General features: G+C 45.5%; 1 protein-coding gene across 3 annotated transcripts in view; it reads right to left on the minus strand.

Annotated features, from left to right (window-relative positions):
* TRAPPC8 (trafficking protein particle complex 8) overlaps window positions 1–19,975 on the minus strand; it is a 431,358-nt gene that overhangs the window by 13,526 nt on the left and 397,857 nt on the right. For all 3 annotated transcript variants that reach the window (XM_029591182.1, XM_029591181.1, XM_029591183.1), the window contains one exon: window positions 9,827–9,916. In XM_029591182.1, the coding sequence (XP_029447042.1) occupies window positions 9,827–9,916 (90 nt within the window). The remainder of the gene's footprint in view (window positions 1–9,826; window positions 9,917–19,975) is intronic.

Consider the following 19,975-nt stretch of genomic DNA (forward strand, 5'->3'; position numbering starts at 1 on the left):
CCCTCCTCGGGGGGCTCGCCCTCTTCCTCAGAACAATCTGAATCCCCATAAATGGGGCTTCCGGGTGGCGAGTGGCCGTGCCTAGGTCTTGAAGGTCCAGGGGCGGGGTCCTCCGGTATGTATGGGTCCGTTTGGGGATCAGACTGCACCTTGACAAAGGCATGAATCCCCTTGAATAAGTCCACCCAGGTGAGCAAAGCAGGTTCTAGCCTTAGGGGCACCAGGTCTCTCGGGTTTCCTGGTTGCTCACCGCTGCCTGCTAGGTCCGGGGTGTTCCCTGAGGAACTGGCAAGTACGCTGGGCTGGGACCGGCCCTGGCCTGGAACTCCCACGGCCTCCTCACATTGAGCACATAGGGAGTCTGCTTCCTCGCTCTGTGTGGCTCTGAGGTTGCATGCTGAGCAGAGGCCTAGAGCTCTTATGCCTGATTCTGGAGGTGCTGGCTCTGCGGACGCATGGGCTCTCCTACGCTCCATCTCGTCTGTTATCTCTATGCGGTGCGCTCCCAGCCGGAGTATGCGCCTTGTAATATGTGCGAAAGATGTGCGCCTATCAACGTGCGCCTATCAATGTGCGCCTCTATCAAAGTGAATCAAGGTGTCTTCAATGTGCGCCTCTATCAAATATGCGCCCAACTATTTTCGGGCGCCCAACATATGCGCCCATCGCCTGTGCGCTCGGTCTGGCCTGAGCGCTAGAGCGAGGTGACGAACCAGGGCAGATGGTGATGGCGAGCAGGCAGGTAAAATGGCGACCTCCTTGGCGGGCTGCCACCTAGGCAGACCCCGCTAATCCTTGCTTCCTCGGAGACCCACAAGTAAAGATGTACGCCTTACCTTGTCTTCGGCGCTTCCTGGCTGTGACCCGGGCGGTCTCCGGCTGCGGGGGGAGAGGGTGATTACCATCACCGCCGCGCTTGAGGAAGTGCACCCGCTGCCTCTAGGCCGCGCCCGAGCCCTTCTCACTCGGGGGCTAGGTCCCTGCCGCGAGTCGGCCACCGGACCGAGGCTCTTACCGCCGAGGGACCATGGAAATCACCTCGGGAAACTCAACTGGGGGAGGGACCGAAGGGTATCACCGCAGGAGTGCGGGCCTCGTCTTCAGGTAAGATTCTTCTATGAATTTAGTCGTTAGAATTTGGAAAAACGCTCAGCGAGCATGAGGTAGCTCCAAACTGCTTTGGAGATAGAAATTACTGAGTTGCTGCACTTCCTGCGTGGGTATATGTACCCCATGCTGACTTCAGATCCGCCTCCAACTGCTAGCACGAGCACACTATACCCATTTGTTCTGAGTCCATCTGCTACATGCTAGGAAAATTTAGTTTGTAACCTCTGGCGATTATGGAAAGAACCCATTGATCTGTGGTTATGGATTGCCAATTTGTGTGAAAAAGGGATATTCTGCCTCCCACTGGAAGATTTGGCTTGGGATTGCAAGGTTGAATCTGTTCTCTGGTGTAGTCCTCAAAAACCTGTTGCAGGCCCTGTCTGTGCAGGAGGTTGTGGACGGGCCGGTCTGGGTTGTCTGGCTTGGGATCGTTGTGTTTGCCTGGTAGATCTACCCCTATTTGCTTGTTGGTAATACCTGCGTGGCCTGTAATAAGACCGTCTCACATACCTACGTGGAGGACGACGAGAAGGTTGATTAGCAGGTTCTTGAGGGGTTTGAGACAGTTGTTTAAGGGTCTCAGTGTGATCTTTGAGTTGTTGTACAGCCTCTTGAATTTTATCTCCAAAGAGATTGTCCCCAAGACAGGGAAGGTCAACAAGCTTATCTTGGACCTCAAGCCTGAGGTCAGATGCCTTGAGCCAGGCCCACCGGCGAGCAGTGATTCCTGCTGCTGCTGTTCTTGCAGCAGTTTCAAAGTTATCATACACTGCTCTTACTTCGTGTTTTCCTGCTTCAAGACCTTTTGATATAATTGCTTGAGCAGGCTCTTGAAATTGTGTGGGTAAGGAAGTGATGAATTGATCCATCTCTTTCCAGAGATTTCTCTGGTGTTGAGTTATATCGAGCTGATATGCAGAGATTTTTGTGCTCAGCATGGCACTCTGGTAGATCATCTTACCCATTGTGTCTAGGAACCTGTGCTCCCTGCCTGGTGGGATGGAGGAATGTGGGCACACACGTTTAGATTTTTTCTGTGCTGATTCCACAACGACAGACTGGTGTGGCAATTGCTGTTTTTGGTACCCTGGAGCTGGTTGAACGATGTAGGTGGTTTCCACTCTTTTGTTCACTGCAGGGATAGAAGCTGGGTGTTCCCAGATTCTCTTCTGAAGATCCAGTAAGACTTCATGTACAGGTACTGCTAATACCTGTTTGGGTGGATCCACAAACTGTAATACTTCAAGTGTTTGTGCTCTTGTGTCCTCCTCAGCAGTCAACTTAAATGGAATGGAATCAGACATAGTTTGTATGAATGATGAGAAGGAAAGATCTTCTGGGGGTGACTTCTTCCTTCGGTCAGGAGAAGAAGGATTGGACATGAACTCCTCAGAGGAAAATTGAGAGGGTTCGTCATCCCAGGAGTCTTCTGAATCTTCCCTATAAGTTGTCTGAGTTGTTGGTGCTGGTGGGACATGAAGCCCTGAAGGCCCAGGTTGAGGATCATCGATGAAAATTTCAGCAGATGATGTTCTTGGGGTGTTAGGTGGTAAGTTGTCGATGGCATTCTGGTATCTTTGTCGGAGGCGACGGTAAAATGCCTCATCTTGAATTTCTAGTGGTTGATCAGGTGGTGGCAGGGATGCTGTCGTTGGAATCATCGATGGAATTTGAGATAACATCGATGTATATTGTGTTTGGAGCCTCGGTGTTGTGGTGATGAAACCCGTAGAGGATCTTGGAAGGAGAGATATTGTAGTCATCGGTGTTATCACCGGCATCGATGTTGCAGGAAAAAACATCGGCATCGATACTGACGGTGGAGGTATCTGCATCGATGACAGAGTCATCGGCATCGATGCTGGGGGCATCGGCATTGATACTGAGGGTATCGGCATCGACCCGTAGGTCGGCATCGACAGGCCTGTCGGAATTTGTTGCTCCTGTAGAGCTTGTAGAACAGCTTGTCTAATAAGTGTAGACAATTCTGGCTGTGGTGTGAGTGAAGACACCGATGGTGTATGCGGTGGCGGTGCCGCGATGTCCATCGATGACGTCGTAGGTATCGGTGACGGCGAAGGCCCAACCACCGACGTATCTTGATGTTTAGGCCGCTTTGGCATCGACTCGTCCTGGGACACAGATGCGGACGATGATCGATGGCGATGTTTGGTTTTTGAACGTTCTGCCAACTTTGTGGAGATCACAGACGATGGCGAGGACGGAAGATCACCGGATCCATCCGGACGCGGTTTTTTCAGTAAAACTCTCTTTGTTGCTCCAGCCGGAGACGACCTCGGTACTTTTGAGGGAGAAGGGATCAGCTGAAGAGAAAAGAGGTATTCCATCTTCTCTTGCCTGGCTTTTCGTCCCTTGACCGTCATTTCTGCACATTTGGTGCATGTACTGACATAGTGTTGTTCCCCGAGGCACAGTACACATTCCAAATGCGGATCGGTGATGGACATATTTCGGTTGCAGACCGGGCATTTTTTGAAACCGGTCGCCATTTTCGATCGACGGCCGTCGATCAAACTAACGTGTGTGTGTAAAAAATTTTCAGCCGAAAATTTGTTTAAAAGGCAGTACTCACCAGCCGGCGAGGTAGAGACTTTCCCCGTGACAGAGAATATATTGAAAAAATTACTTTTCAGTCAAAAAAGAGATTCCCAACAATAGGGCTATCGGTCCGCGGTGCGAACGGCAGCGCGGAAAAGTGAAGACTGAAGAGAGACACCTGTGGCAGAGAATATCATAGCATGCTGGGCATGCTCAGTGGCCTCACAGGGCCAGTCAAAAGTTTCTAGAAACTTTGACAGAAAGCTTTCCCACCTGGGCTCCGTTCAGTGACGTCACCCATATGTGAGGTCTAGCATCCTGCTTGTCCTGGGATAATGTGTACAATTCTGGTTGCAGCATCTTAAAAAAGAGATATAGTTGCGATGGAGAAGGAACAGAGAAGGGCAACCAAAATGATAAAGGGGATTGAATAGCTCCCCTATGAGGAAAGGCTAAAGAGGTTAGGGCTGTTCAGCTTGGGGAAGAGATGGCTGAGGGGGGATATGATAGAGGTGTTTAAAATCAAGACAGGTCTAGGACTGGTAGATGTGAATTGGTTATTTACTCTTTTGGATAATAAAAGGACTAGAGGGTACTCCATGAAGTTAGCATGTAGCACATTTAAAACTAATCAGAAAAAAATATTTTTCACTCAACACAAACTGAAATTTCTTGCTAGGGGATGTGCTTAGTGCAGTTAGTATAGCTGGGTTTAGAAAAGGTTTGGATAAGTTCTTGGGAAGTCCATTACCTGCTATTAATCAAGTTGACTTAGAAAATAGCTACTGCTATTACTAGCATCAGTAGCATGGGATATACTTAGTTTTTGGGTGCTTGCTAGGTACTTGTAGCCTGCATTGGCTACTGTTGGAAACAGGATGCTGGGCTTGAAGGACCCTTGGTCTGACCCAATATGGCAATTTCTTATGTTCTTATACTTGGGAAACCGCCAAAGCCTATCCTCATCTATTGGTCTAAATCCTTCTATATCCACAAAGGCAAGGTCTGAAATAATGAGGGCCCAATTTGGGCATCCTGAGTCTGGGGAAAGAGACTTGCACTGAGCAAGAGATAGTCAATATGCGAGTATGAGTTATGTGCATGGGATATGTGGGTATAGTCCTGATCTCCTGGGTGTAATGCTCTCCAGGCATGAAGAAGCTCCAGATTACGGCATAAATAATTGATACCTCGAACAGATTTCTGGGCCAGGCCACCACTGATTGAGAAGTGGCCGAGATGTCTATTATGAACATAATTGAAATCTCTACCTAATACCAGTGGTGTGACAGCATACGATAACAAGAGAGTAGCTATATGAACAAAAAATGCATGGTCATATTTGTTTAGAGTATAGATGTTACAAAACAGTATGGGATGGCCAAATATAGTGCCCTCTACTACTAAACACTCCGCTGTCTGAAATTACTTTGGATTCCTGGAATGGAACTTCTTTCCCAATTAATAAAGCAACCCCTGCTTTACGAGTACCTGACTGAGAAGAGTACACAGTGCCCACCCATTGTTTCTTCAATTTACTGTGTTCCTGGGCATCTAGGTGTATTTACTGTAACATGGTGACATGTGTACCTCATCTCCATAGGGCTTGAAAGCATTGGGAAGCTTGCTGGGCAGACTGGATGGACCATTTTGGTCTTTTTCTGCTGTCAATACTATGTTACTATGTTATTTATAGCTTTTTGTAACACAACCTAGTCCCCCAACATTCCAGGTAATACAACGAATGGCAGAGTGCATCATAGCAGACATCAGAGGGGATCAGGACCAAGAAGCTAGCATGATAATATATATCGGGTCTGAGACCCCCCAGCCTAGGCTCAAGACCTACCCAAAATAAAAATTGGAACCCAGAGTGTTCCCTAAGGCCTTCCCATTTCCCACACCCTTGTCCTAAAAACTCCCCCTTCCTCCCCAACCTCCAATCCCCAAACCAACTCATGAACAATGAAAAAAACAAACAAACCTACAGCTTCCTCTATCAGACACATGCTAGCTTAAAGCTTAGGAGGTTGTGTATAATATGTGTTGGAGCTCCAACCCCACCTAAGGCAATAACAACATACCATCCAACAGGTCACTTATAGAAAAAAGAAAAGGAAAATTTGGAACCATCCTCGGTAGAACAAAACAATGCAAGGCCACAGGAAAATTTCAACTAAGTTTACAGAGGTCCCCCAATGAAGTCGATTCCAAAGGCATCAGCACAACATGGTCAGTCAACCGCTTCCGTGGGTGAAGTAGAAATTTGCAGACGGGGATTAAAGAAAGCTTGAGCTTCTGTTGCAGAATCAAAAGTATAAGAAGCATTTTGGAACATCACCCGTAGCTTCGCCGGAAACTGTAAAGTGAAATAAACATGGTGCTTGACCAGCAGTGAGCACACCAAGCAAACTCCCTCCTGCGAGCAGAGACTACAGCTGAATGGTCTGCAAAACAACAGAATCGGGAGATTCTCATATTTTAAAGTCCCTTGTTTGTGGTAACTGCGTAGTATTTCTTCCTTGTACAGAAAATTAAAAAAATTTGCAATCACCGTTCATGGGCAGCTCGAGCCAGGTGTCCATCCTCCCAGCCGATGCGCTTGCTCAATTGTTACAGGCCCAAACATTTCGGGCAGTTCCAGGGCTTGGGGAAGCCATGACTCTAGCACATTATGAAGTTCTCGGTCTGAGATAGATTCCAGCAGGCCGACGAAGCGTAAATTGTTTCAACAGGATCGATTCTGTAAGTCCTTGAGCCGTTCAGAAGCTTTCCCCGGTGACACGATTGCGGCATTAAGAGCACATTTGAGCATTCGCATCCGCTCGTCCACATTGTTCAAGTGGGTTTCAACTTCCCCCAATTGGGTGGTATTATCTGCTAGAAGTGATTGAAGGGAATCAAAGCGTTCATGAAATGCTCCTATTTTTTCATCAAGAGCATGTAGAATCGTGCTGGCCACATCGCTGAGATCGCCATTACCAGCCGCCGGGAAAGGAGGAATACTGGCGCACGCCATCATTTTAGAAGGGAGACGGCTATTCTCTGTCCAGGCTGGTTTAGCAGCCATCGGGTGCTCAAAACACAACCAAAAGGCGCTGGGTGGTCGGTAGTTAAGGATTAGAAAAGTTCTCACCCAAAAGGTAGAAAATATCAAAATAGAGCGTGTGATTGAGATTGATGAAGGGGGGTGGAGCCCCGGAGCAAAGCAAGACAAGTTTTGTCACTCACAACACATCACATGACCTCATGGTGAATTTTTTTTTTTTTTTTTTTAAACAGAGATGGTAACTGGGGGATGGGATGGGAGGTTTGGATATTATCCAGACTTTTATGCATATATCCAAACTTTTATGCATATAAAGAGTCTTGCTGATTCTCATTTTCCTCTTACTAGAAGCCACCATTATAAAGTGCTTTTAGTGCAATCACAAGGATTCTTCAAATACCATGCAAAGTTTTAATAGAACTGTGTTTCTCTTTCAGTGGAAACCAAGTAGATTTCCCAAGTGTAACCCCTGGGTGGGACAGATCCTTTACTTGGCACCCAGTGCACATAGAAAGAAAAGATGGACGCTTTCTGCTTAAAACCCCTCCATAGTCTCTAAACACCTCTACCTTGCTCCATGGATACCTTTAATATCTGAAACCAGGCTCCCATTTGTGGGGACGAATAATAGCTTTTATACCCTGCTTTTTTTTTTTTTTACAATCAAGCTCTGTTGCCATCATTTGATTCACAGCACTGCCAATTTATACTTTCATTGCATCCAATAAACACACAGGAGAAGAATGGTTTCAAACTAGTTTGATCAGATGATTGAATAATATTTACACTTCTCTTATTTGATTAACAGCAATAAATAATAAGGCAGCAGATAAAGTAAACTTTTGGCTTCATGTCTTCTAACAAAGTCTCTTAATCACTTTGGAAGCATTCATTTACACTGAAATTTCTTCTTCTCCTACTTAATTTCCTCTCAGTATGTAGACTGAAGTTAGTTCAGTCCTCCTTTAGCTCCTAAATTTAATGCTTAAATCTTTCCATAGAAAGTGGTTAGAATGTATTCAATCCCAATATTTAATAAGAATTTAGGCCCAGATTTAATATCTTCCAAGAAATCCTTTAACTCTTCAGACAGCTCCAAAAGAGTACTTCACTCTCTTTCTCGATTCTGTTAACTCCTTAGGCAGTGCCTGGTGGGCACTTTTTACCCCTTCAAATAAGACTTCCCAAAATAGCAACAAAGTTCTTGTTACCTTTACATTGTTTCTATGTTTCTCCTGGTAGAGCGCTTTACTAGGATCCCTTTCTTTAGAAAGATCTTGCCACCTTCTGTTTCTTTCAAGATTCTTTAATGGGTTTGGTATACTGTCTCCCAGGTACCATGGGTTATCAAGCTTCAAGTGGAAAAAATATTAGAGAAGCCCAAAATTGGAAAAAGCAGGAAGGGTGGAATAAAACTTCCATGCCTTCAACCAGAGGAGATAGTTAAAGGCAGCTAATGCAAAAACATACTTCCTCTGCATAGAATCACCAGACAGCCTTTATCCTCTGTAGGAGACAAAAGTCTGCCAGAATCTTCCCTTATACATGATCTAACCTTACACAGCAGATGCCTCAATCTACTGCGAAGGGGTACCAATGTTCTCACAGGGAATGCTCAAACGCTGGCTTAAAATAATCCAAAAACAAGCTTAAAAGCTGGATAGACAAGTCAGCGGAGGCTGGCCCCTAAATCGGAAAACCTCCTTACTCCTTTCCCATAAATTAGGAAAAATTAAAGCAGGAGACAGATAGCAACCTGCCTCCTTAAGAGAGTAACTAAAAATGTTAACTCAAGTTCCAAACTAAAAATCCACGAGGACAGCAAGTGCTTTGCGATGATAAGCAGTTAGGACTATCAATCAAGCAGGTTCCCACATGGGGGAGCAAAACCCAAACCTCTCACTTATTTCCTCATTGAACCTCCCCAGCTTAATTGTACACCCCTTTAGTAAGGGGAAACCAAAGATCCCTTACATAAGAAAGTAAACCAGATGGTAGAACCCTATTTAAAGTCTACTCCCCTTATCCCCTTCACTTTATAGTTTATCATCTAATAAACTACCAGATACAATCAGAAAGAGAAAGGTCCATCTATAGCTAAAACTTATTATAGTCATCCCTTTAAGAAAAAATGTTTAAAAGAGGAGTCTCAAGCTTCTTTAGACCTGTTAAATTTTACAATGACTTTGGAAAAGCAAGATACTGAGACCTTCACTGTTTTTACTTTGTTAATTTTGTACTTCAACCAGATAGAAACCAGATTTTAAAACTTTTTTCATAATAGAGATGTGCCTTTTTTAAACACTTTTGTTCAAGCTTTTCCTGATTTAGTGAGATCTACTCAGTGTAAAAGGAAATCATTTTTGTTAATGCATCTTCAGCCTGTACAGTTGGGAGAAAACTTTTGGCTAAATTATCCATGCATAATTTCCTTATTTATTTATAGTTTTGTCATGATAAACACCTTTTTCTTCTTTTTTATATTCATGTAATGTTTAAATGCTAATAAAGTATAAATAAAAAAAAATATCCATGCAAATGTATTAATCAGATGCAATTAGCACAATATGTTTTCTTTGATCCTCCTCAGCTTACAGCTTTTCTTGTATCTAGGTTGGAGATGTGTGGTAGTTTAGGTAGCTCTCTTGATTCTCTTCTGTGATTTAAGATTCTAGTAATGTGATGTAAGGGTACTTTTATTCTTTTTTGTGATTTTTTTATTTTTTTGTACCTTGGATAATTGTATTTTATAACTTTGCCCCTTTAAATTGTGGGCTGGTTTACATGAAATTTTAGGATTTCTAATGTTATACATTTTTTCAATTTCTATATTTTCACCTATGTCACTGTTGTCAACACAAAGCTTATATTTTGTAATTATTGAAAAAAAAATGCTTAAATCTAAAAAAAAAGTGAACTGCCAACAAAATGTATTTAACATTTTTATACCACAATCAGTATAAAAATAAAAGCAGTTTACAAATAAATACTTGATCAAAAATAAAACATTTAGATCTCGTATACACACACACACACAAAGTGTACTTTGTGAAACGCTCAACTAAATAAAATATTTTCAAAATGCAAAATAGTTTTTAAGTGTATTACCTTGTCATTTTGTGTCTCAAATCAATTATTACATCAACGTTCGCCTGACAGCAATTGGAGAGTACAAGAGTGACTGGTACTAAACAGAGGCTGTAAGAGAGAAATGTTTACACTTAATGACACTCAAGAAAACTCCTTTTACTTTAAGAGTTTAGGAATACCTAAAGTCAATCACCATTTACTCGAATAAAGAAAAAGTAATGCATAAGTCAAAGGTATAGTGAAGTTTACATTTAAATTGGCATTCCATGTTTACCACAATCAAAATTTCTTCTGGTCTTTAATATTTCACCAGCGAATGGTATTATATTAAAACAAAACTATATATTAACCTACTTAGCAAAACATATACCTACCAGCCATTCAGGTTTTACAATCACTCACGTTTCTGTGAATTAATATGGCCCATATTTAGTATTGTTTGAAAAATTCCCGATTATATAGATTAGGTACATTTTGCAAGAGCTTCCAAATTTAGAGAAAAATCAAATGAGTATGAATAGAACTGTGATGGATACTTGTACTTTCCACCTCAAGAAAGTATCACACCAATTTCTTTATTATTGTATAAATTATGGCGACAAAAGCTACTTAAAGCAATACAGGTTCAGAAGATGCAAATCAGTATGTATAATGTGATTTAAACAATTTTATCACAATTTAGAAAACATCTGCTTATTTTCAATTAATTGTTTTTCCTAAATAAAAAACTAACCCAGACATGTTTAGATTTCACCTGTTAAATGATGTATCTGTGTTGAAGTCTAGCTTGCTGTAATTTGTACAAAACCTTTCAGCACTGAAATGTACAGAAATGATGCAATATCTTTGCAGTCTGTATCCTTTTAGGTGGCTGGCATTTTCAGTGTTTATTTACTATACCTCAGCATGTAAATAAAGCAGAGTTGCTTATTTATTTATTTATTTCAGATTTTTATATACCAACATTCTCAATACAAGTATCGAATCAGGTCGGTTTACAAAGAACAAAACTGTCGCAATAAAAGGCGTTACATTAAACAGCGTTTCTTAACATATGAGTAACAATAACATATAACATATAAATATAAATAATACAAATTAAATATTACATAGACAATAATAAAAATAACTCGTCAACAGGACGTGGATAAATGTAAGGAAAGATTAAAGCTAGAGTAAATATCTTATATATAATTAAGGGGTATCTTACATATAATTAAGGGGTAGTCTAAATTGTGATATGAGGGTACATAGACCTTGTTGATGTGCAAAATCCTAGCTTATCTGTAACAGGTGTTCTTCGAAGACAGCAGGATGGTAGTCCTCACACCTGGGCAACATCATCGGATGGAGCCCGGCATGGAACTTTAATCTCAAAAGTTCTAGAACTTTCAAACATGACCTACTGAGCATGTGCAGCTGTAGTTATCATCCTGCTTGCCTAGGCAGAGTCCCTAAGTGCCTAATATAGCTAATACATGGAGAAACCAACTCCCAGGGGAGGCGAGTGGGTTTCGTGAGGACTATCATCCTGCTGTCCTCGAAGAGTACCGTTTACAAGTAAGCAACTCTGCTTCCTCCGAGGACAAGCAGAATGGTAGTCCTCACACATGGGTAATTCTGAAGCTATAGGCTGTCCAAGCAGGACAAGCGGGAAAATGCATAGTGCTGAAAGTACCATCTCTTTCCCTTTTACTTGTGAGGCAGCTGACCCACAAAGGGGTCTAGGTGGGAAAAGAGTTGGGTTCTACAAAGAGAAAACTATGGGAAAGACAGACACAAAACCCCAATGCGTAGCAGAGGCGCTTAAAGCAGGAGAGTGATGCGTATGCCAGCAAGAAACATACTCCGCATCATGGAAAATATTACAAGCAGGGTTTCAGATCAGTAAACCCTGACAATGACAGTAGGTCTAGAACTTCCTGGATTCAGGAAAAGGCCCAGATAAGCAAACAAGAGAAGCACACTTGGACGTCAACTGCATAGTTTCCTTCGATGTTACAAGACAACTGAAAAACCAAATGGAGTCTGAGAGCTCTTCAGATAAACTGTGGTCCACTGGCATCTGAAGGACAGAATAAATTTGCAGAAGTGTGCCTCATATTTGGCTGATAGGCACAATGGGCAGAAAAACCCAAGCAATGCTTGGAAGAAGAATTAGCAGGGTCTGTGACAGACCCTATGTGCCAAAATACCAGACATAGCTAATCACGTAGGACAGCGTCAAGAATGTCAGAGGATAAATGATAATCCCTGAAATGGGATCTCTAACTCAAACCTCCGAGCAGGGAGTTAAACTAGGCTTGAAGCTCACCCATACTGCACCCTGTCAAGGGCAGGCCTGCCTATCTCTCTGCAGGATAGTTCAGGTAAGCAGGAAGGTACTATGGACAAACCAGTGAAGTATGAAAAGCTGAAGGCAGTATTGGCCAGAACTTGGCGAAAAACAGGGAAAAGGTGGTGTATCGTTCCCTGCAGGTATAGCAAATGTTGCTTACCTAATGTAACAGGTGTTCTCACAGGACAGCAGGATGTTAGTCCTCACAAATGGGTGACATCGAGGATGGAGCCCACCACGGAAAACTTCCGTCAAAGTTTAAACAGAACTTTGACTGGCCCCTACTTGGCAAGCCCATCAAGGCACTGACCCTGCAGCCAGCAGGGGTCTCCCTTCAGTCTGATTTCAAAGCTACAGGCAGTGCCTAAAAAGTAAAAATAAAACGAACCCAACACCGCGGGGTGGCAGGCGGGTTTCGTGAGGACTAACATCCTGCTGTCCTGTGAGAACACCTGTTACATCAGGTAAGCAACATTTGCTTTCTCACAGGACAAGCAGGATGGTAGTCCTCACAAATGGGTGAGTACCGAGCTGAGGATGTCCCGACTTGCACCAAATGCACCCAACGACGTGCATCAGGCACAACAACTGGGGTGGAATTTGGTAAAGGGCATCCGCACCCTACCGGGAAGGTGGAAGGGTGTTGGTACATCATGTTGGAAAAAGGTTACGCAAGACAGATTGGCCGAAGATGGAGTCTTGTCTTCCCGCTTTGTCCAAACAATAGTGGGCTGCAAAGGTATGGAGGGAACTCCAGGTTGCAGCTTTACAGATGTCAGGAAGCGGCACCGATCGAAGGTGTGCTACCGAAGTCGCCATGGCCCTCACAGAGTGTGCTTTTACACGGTCTTGAAAAGGAATGCCAGCTTGCTGATAGCAAAAAGAAATGCAGTCCGCCAACCAGGAGGAAAGAGCCTGCTTACCCACAGGTTGTCCTAACTTGTTAGGATGGAAGGAGACAAACAATTGAGTGCTCTTCCTGTGAGCAACTGTACGGTCTAGATAAAAAGCTAGAGCACGTTTACAGTCTAGGGTATGCAGTCTGTTCCCCAGAGTTGGAATGGGGCCTGGGAAAAAAGATAGGTAGTATGATGGATTGATTGATATGAAATTCAGAAACTACCTTAGGTAAAAATTTAGGGTGAGTGCGGAGTACCGCCCTGTCTTGCAGGAGTTTAGTGTAAGGCGGATAGGTGACTAAGGCCTGTAACTCACTAACCCTGCGAGCTGAAGTAATGGCCAACAGGAATAAAACTTTCCATGTGAGATACTTCAATTCACAGGAGTGCAGAGGTTCGAAGGGTGGTTTCATTAGACGACCAAGAACCAGATTAAGGTCCCAAGATGGGGCCGGAGGACGTAAGGGTGGCTTCAGATGGAGCAAGCCTTTAAGAAAGCGTGTCACCAGGGGTTGTACTGAAATAGGGACACCCTCTATACCTTTATGGAAGGCGGCTACCGCACTGACATGCATCCTAATGGAAGAGGTCTTTAGACCGGATTCTGAAAGGTGCCATAAATAGTCCAAGAACTTAGAGATTGGACAGGAAAGGGGATCAAGGGACTGAGAAGTGCACCATGATGTATACCTTTTCCATTTATATGAATATGATCTTCTGGTGGAGGGCTTTCGTGAAGCTATCAGGACACGAGAAACCGAATCTGAAAGGTTGAAAGGCTGAAGGACTAACCTTTCAACATCCATGCCGTCAGGGACAAGGCTTGGAGGTTGGGATGGAGGAGGCATCCGTCGTTTTGAGTGAGCAGATGCGGATCCGTTCCCAGAGGGATGTGCTTGCGGATGGAGAGATCCTGGAGTATGGGAAACCACACTTGGCGTGGCCAGTGGGGTGCTATCAGGATCATGGTTCCTCCGTCCTGGCGAAGCTTCACGAGAGTCCTTGACAGAAGAGGAAGTGGAGGGAATGCATAAAGCAGACCTGTCGTCCACTTGAGGGAGAAGGCATCCCTGGGCCGAGAGTGCTGGCTCCGAATGAGAGAACAGTAATCGTCCACTTTGTGGTTCTGAGGGGACGCAAAGAGGTCTATGCGGGGAAAACCCCACTTGTGAAACAGAGAGGTCACTACTAGAGGATCGAGTGACCACTCGTGTGGTTTGAAGACACGGCTCAGCTGGTCTGCCAATACATTGTCTACTCCCGGCAAGTAAGTGGCCCTGAGGTACATGGAATGGGAGAGGGCTTCTGCCCAAATCTGCGCAGCTTCCTGACACAGAAGGAAGGAGCCTGTGCCTCCCTGCTTGTTTATGTACCACATGGCCACCTGGTTGTCTGTCTGAATTAAGATAATCTGACTCGATAGATGATCTTTGAAAGTTCTGAGCGCGTAGCGGATTGCTCGAAGTTCCAAGAAATTTATCTGGTGATCGGCTTCCTCTGGTGACCATAACCCTTGGGTTTGTAAGTCGTCCACATGGGCCCCCCAGCCGATGTGGGAAGCATCGGTGGTGAGGATTACCTGTGGATCTGGTAGGAGAAAGGGTAAGCCCTGAAGGAGGTTGACTTGAGTCGTCCACCAGGTTAAAGAGAGGCGTAGCGCTTGTGTAACTGTGACGATGGAGGACAGAGGCTGAAAAGCCTGAATCCATTGGTGTCGCAGAGTCCATTGTGTTACTCTCATGGCTAGTCGGGTCAAGGGAGTGACTTGAACCGAGGATGCCATGTGTCCTAGGAGGATGAGGAATTGGCGAGCTGTGGCAGTGTGTTGAGACTGGAGCTGGCGAGCTAGGGACATGAGAGTTTGGACTCGTTGAAGTGGAAGGTAGGCTTTTGCCTGTAAGGTGTCCAAGTCTGCTCCAATGAAGGATAAGGTCTGAGATGGGACCAAGCAAGATTTCTCGTAATTGACAAGAAACCCTAAGGAGAGGAGTGTGTGAATTGTCAACTTTAGGGATGATTGCGCAATTTGAGGGGTGGAGGCCCTGATTAGCCAATCGTCCAGATAGGGGTAGACGTGGACACCTTCCTTCCTGAGAAATGCTGCTGCCACTACGAGACATTTGGTAAAGACTCGTGGAGCAGACGGCAGCCCGAAAGGTAGTACCCGGTATTGATAATGGTCGTGGCCTATCAGAAAACGCAGATACTTGCGATGAGATTGTGTTATCGCAATGTGGGTATAAGCGTCCTTGAGGTCGAGAGAGCACAGCCAATCTCCCTTTTGCAACAGAGGGAGCAAGGCGCCCAGGGTTACCATCTTGAACTTTTCTTTTTGCAGATACTTGTTGAGGGCCCGAAGGTCCAGAATTGGACGTTGCCCCCCTGATTTCTTTGGTATTAGGAAGTATCTGGAATAGAATCCTTTCCTTTGTTGACAAGGAGGGACGGGTTCTATAGCATTTGATTGTAGTAGAAGGGATACTTCTTGTTGTAATTGAGTCAAATGGCTGGTTAGACTCCATGCCTGAATGGGCGGGGAGTCTGGCGGAAGTGTTATGAAGTTGAGGTGGTAACCCTGTGCGATAATTGCTAGCACCCACTGATCTGAGGTGATCTGTTTCCAACGATGTAAGAAGTGGTACAGCCGACCTCCCACAGGGATGTGTGGAAGAGGGAGTTGGCATGTGCTCAATACAGGGAAGTCAAAGGCCCGCCGCAGGCCCAGGAGGTGGGGCTACAGTAGGTCTTTGCTTTCTCGGCTGACGAGGCTGAGGCCTGTTAGAGGACCGTGCAGGACAAGCCCTAGTTGACGGAGGGTAGTAGCGACGTGGTCGAAAGAATGACTTCTTAGAGTCCTTCTTTTGCGGTTGCTTGGAGGACACCTCAGGTGGGACAGATGAGAGTTGTTTCAACATCTCATGGTGGTCTTTTAACTCCGCCACAATCTGTTGAATTTGCTCTCCAAACAAATTGTCGCCTAAGCAGGGTAAATCAGCAAGACGATCTTGGACCTCTGGGCGAAGGTTGGATGACTTTAACCAAGCCCAACGTCTGGCTGAGATGGCTGTGGCTGAAACCTTCGTGGAAGCATCGAATATGTCGTAGGCAGTCCTAATCTCGTGCTTCCCTGCCTCAAATCCCTTGTGAAGAAGGGCTTGAAGCTGCGGTTGGTATTGGTCCGGCAACGTGTCAGCATAGTCTTGCATCTGCTTAAGGATGGCTCTGTTGTATTGAGTAATGTAGAGTTGATATGAAGCTATGCGTGAAATCAACATAGCTCCATGATACACTTTCCATCCCACACTATCTAGGAATTTGTTGTCCCTGGTAGGTGGGGTAGAAGAGTGTGGCTTAAGACGCTTGGCCTTCTTCTGCGCGGACTCAACCACAACAGAGCGATGATCCAGTTGAGGTTTTTGGAAACCTGGTGCTGACTGGACAAGGTATGTGGAGTCAGCTTTCTTGTTAACTGGTGACACCGATGAAGGAGATTCCCAGTTTTTCTTTAGCAGATCCAAAAACACCTGGTGTATAGGGATGGAAGCGATGATTTTTGGAGCATCCAGAAATTGAAGTAATTCCATCATCTGGTGTCTGTCATCGGCTTCAGATTGGAGCTGAAACGGTACAACTTCTGACATCTCTTTCACAAAGTTAATGAAAGATAGATCCTCAGGAGGAGATCTTTTTCTACTCTCTGTAGGAGATGGTGGCGAAGGCAAATCTGTGTCAGAAGATGTATCATCATCACCCCAGGTATCGTAGGGATCATGTGGGGCTTGTAGCCCTGATGGACCTGGCTGAGGCTCTAAAGGCATCGATGGAAACCTAGGTGGAATCGGTGCGGTAGGTGGAACCAGAAATGGCATCGATGGCTTCGGTGCTGCCGATGGAATCGGTGCCTGGCACGGAATCGATGGAGCCGAAGGATAAATCGGTGGAGATATACCAGAAGGTACCGATGGAACTACCCCGGAAGGGGGAATTCGAAACGGTGTTTCTCCTGCCGATGAGAAACCAGTTGGAGACGGTGGTGTTGTCGATGGTACTGGAATCACCGATGGAAGGGCCGTCATAAGTGCCTCCATGCGGCGTAGTAGTGGTGCTAGAGCTTGCACCAACGGCTCGGTGGTCGGTTCCCTCCTCGGTGGCGAAGCCGGTGCCGGCGTCGGTGCCGGGGGCGGCACTGGAACCGGTGCCGGAGACGGTGCCGATGGAGGTTGTAATTTCTTCATCGCTTTCTCGATGGCCTCCTGGACCAGCCGGTCCAGTTCTGCCCGGAGACCAGGGGTAACCATACCCGGCTCGACGGGAGAGGGAGGCTGAGGCAGGGCCGGAGGGACCACCGTAACCGGTGGGATCACGGCCCCCACATCCCGAGAGGGTGAGGGTTTCCTCGATGCCGGCGAACGAGACGTGGAGGGTGTCCGGTCTGTTCGCGGCTTCTTTGTCGGTGGCTCGGCTTGAGCGGAGGTCGATGGCTGTGGATCCTCGACAGGCCGAGACTTGTGCCGTCGATGGCGATGCTTTTCTTTCCGATCCCCTCGCCCATCCGGGGAAGGGACGGGAGTCGACGGCCGAGAAGCGATCGTTGGCGGACGGTCACCGGAGGGTTGACGATGATGGTACAACTTCGACGGTGCCGGTTCCGATGACGTCGATGCTATCGATGGCGTTGGGGTGGGTGCATGGAAGAGGAGCCCCATCTTCTCCATCCTGGCTTTGTGACCCTTGGGTGTCATTAAGGCACATTTGGTGCAAGTCAGGACATCATGCTCACTACCCAAACACATTACACAAACCCTGTGGGGGTCTGTGATGGACATAGTCCGGGTGCAATCCGGACTATGGAACCCCGTTGCCATGGCTGGAAGCCAAAATTTAGGCTGGGGATCGGTAAGTGCCAACAGGCCTCGAGGGCCAAAATCGACGGTAGTCGATGGAAAGGGCAAAAAACTTACCGGGTTCCGTAAGATGAGTAAAAAATTTGTCGAAGGGAGACCCCTGAGGGGCAAATTTTCTTCGGAAATTAACTTCCAAATTCCTGTCAGGAACGTGGTTAGAGAGCTCCTTTCACCGCGTGGCAACTGCTGCGCGGAAAAAAGAAGACTGAAGGGAGACCCCTGCTGGCTGCAGGGTCAGTGCCTTGCTGGGCATGCCCAGTAGGGGCCAGTCAAAGTTCTGTTTAAACTTTGACGGAAGTTTTCCGTGGTGGGCTCCATCCTCGATGTCACCCATTTGTGAGGACTACCATCCTGCTTGTCCTGTGAGAAACACTAAGATATACCATGAATGTCCTAGCTTTTCTTTCCCTCCCCTCGACATTCCATCTGGAAGTCGGAAGGAGTGAAGAACACAAGGAGGCAGATAACTGTGCTGCAGGGTTAAGAAAAAAGTTGCTAGGCTGTATATCTCAAACCCAACTGAAAAACTCACTGCTGATTCCAGTAGAGTTATCTCCCAGTGGTAGACCTCTCAGCCTGCTTGGAATAGCTGAAACAAGAGAGTAATTCACCCAGGGAAGAAATCCAGAAACACTCCCCCAAGAGACCGGAAGCAGGGATGCCGCAGTGCAAACCCCTGTAGAACAGAATTTCTTCACCAGCCTAAAAACCCTAAGGGTATCAGGGCAGGGTCAGTGTGATCTTGGAACAAACTGCCCAATACCTCAGCCATGATTACCTATACTTCCCCTCAAGGAAGCACGTGGACCAGTAAATGGAACAACTGTTGCATGAACCAGGACTCTCTGGGTCTGCAGACAAGGATATCCCTAAAATGGGAAAGTATAGCTTGAAAGCCACCTCAACCAAAGAGTAACACCTCTGTTGCAGGGTCTCTCGTCTCCCAAAGTTCCAGGCCGAGTTCCATTCAATGATGTCACCCATGTGTGAGGACTAGCATTCTGCTTGTCCTTGGAGAAAAAAGTTTCCTGTACCTTAAATTATCAACGTATTGTGCTCAGGAAATTAAAAAAAAAAAAAAAAAGTGTTCAATATGCCCTGTGCCAAAGAGAAACCTTTAATAAAGTACAGAATAGGAATGTGCATTAATTTCTTTTTACTTCACACTAAACAAATAAAAATTAAAAAGAAACAAAAAGAAAACCAATGACATCAAACTAAATCAAACAAAAAACCCACAAAAATCTTCTGGTTGCATACACCTAAAATAGAATCACTTGTATCTGAATATTTTATCCGCAGGTGGTCCCATTTTAGAAAAAAATAGGGTTTTAGAGTAACTCTTCCTCCATCTCTCTAGGTCATCTTGCCCCTGACCACAAATTGGGCGGAGTCCATTGAATCACTGATCCTTAGCTTAGGAGCCACTGGTACCTAACAATCATGCAGTGCCTCACTTATTATGAAGCTTTCATTCAAGGAGTCTCACACTCATTGTAAAAACATTAAAATTTAAGCCCAGGCTCAATTTTGACACTACTTTGCGTATCTACAGGTTAATGCAATAAGGCACATTAAGCAGAACTCATTTTTACTCATAGTTGTGCACGAATAAACCTTACTGCCAATGCAGCAAGGAGTTTTACACGCACACAAAACGTGCATGTAAAAACTGTATCCTGCTTAGCACCATCTCATGCAAACCTCAAGCAAAAGAGAGCACTAAGAGTTACCCTTCAATGCCGGGAGGTGCGTTAACCTAACCCAGGTTCTCTTAGCACTTTATTCCTGGTCATAGAAAGAATAAAGATTTCACATGGCTGCTGTGCCGACACTTCACATCGCATTGCCAGTAGGTAGAGGAGCCCGGAGGGTCCTGTGCTGTGGAGCGAGAATGACTAGAGGAGAGAATGACGGACTGAGTGATCAGGACACAATCAAGCTCTGAGAGATGGCTCAGGTGGTCATCTTGGCCACCTCCTCTAGCAGAAGAAATTCACAGAACAGGTCATTGATGTGGTCCACT

The sequence above is a fragment of the Rhinatrema bivittatum genome, chromosome 2 (genome assembly GCF_901001135.1).
Source record: "Rhinatrema bivittatum chromosome 2, aRhiBiv1.1, whole genome shotgun sequence".
NCBI classification, from domain to species: Eukaryota; Metazoa; Chordata; class Amphibia; order Gymnophiona; family Rhinatrematidae; genus Rhinatrema; species Rhinatrema bivittatum.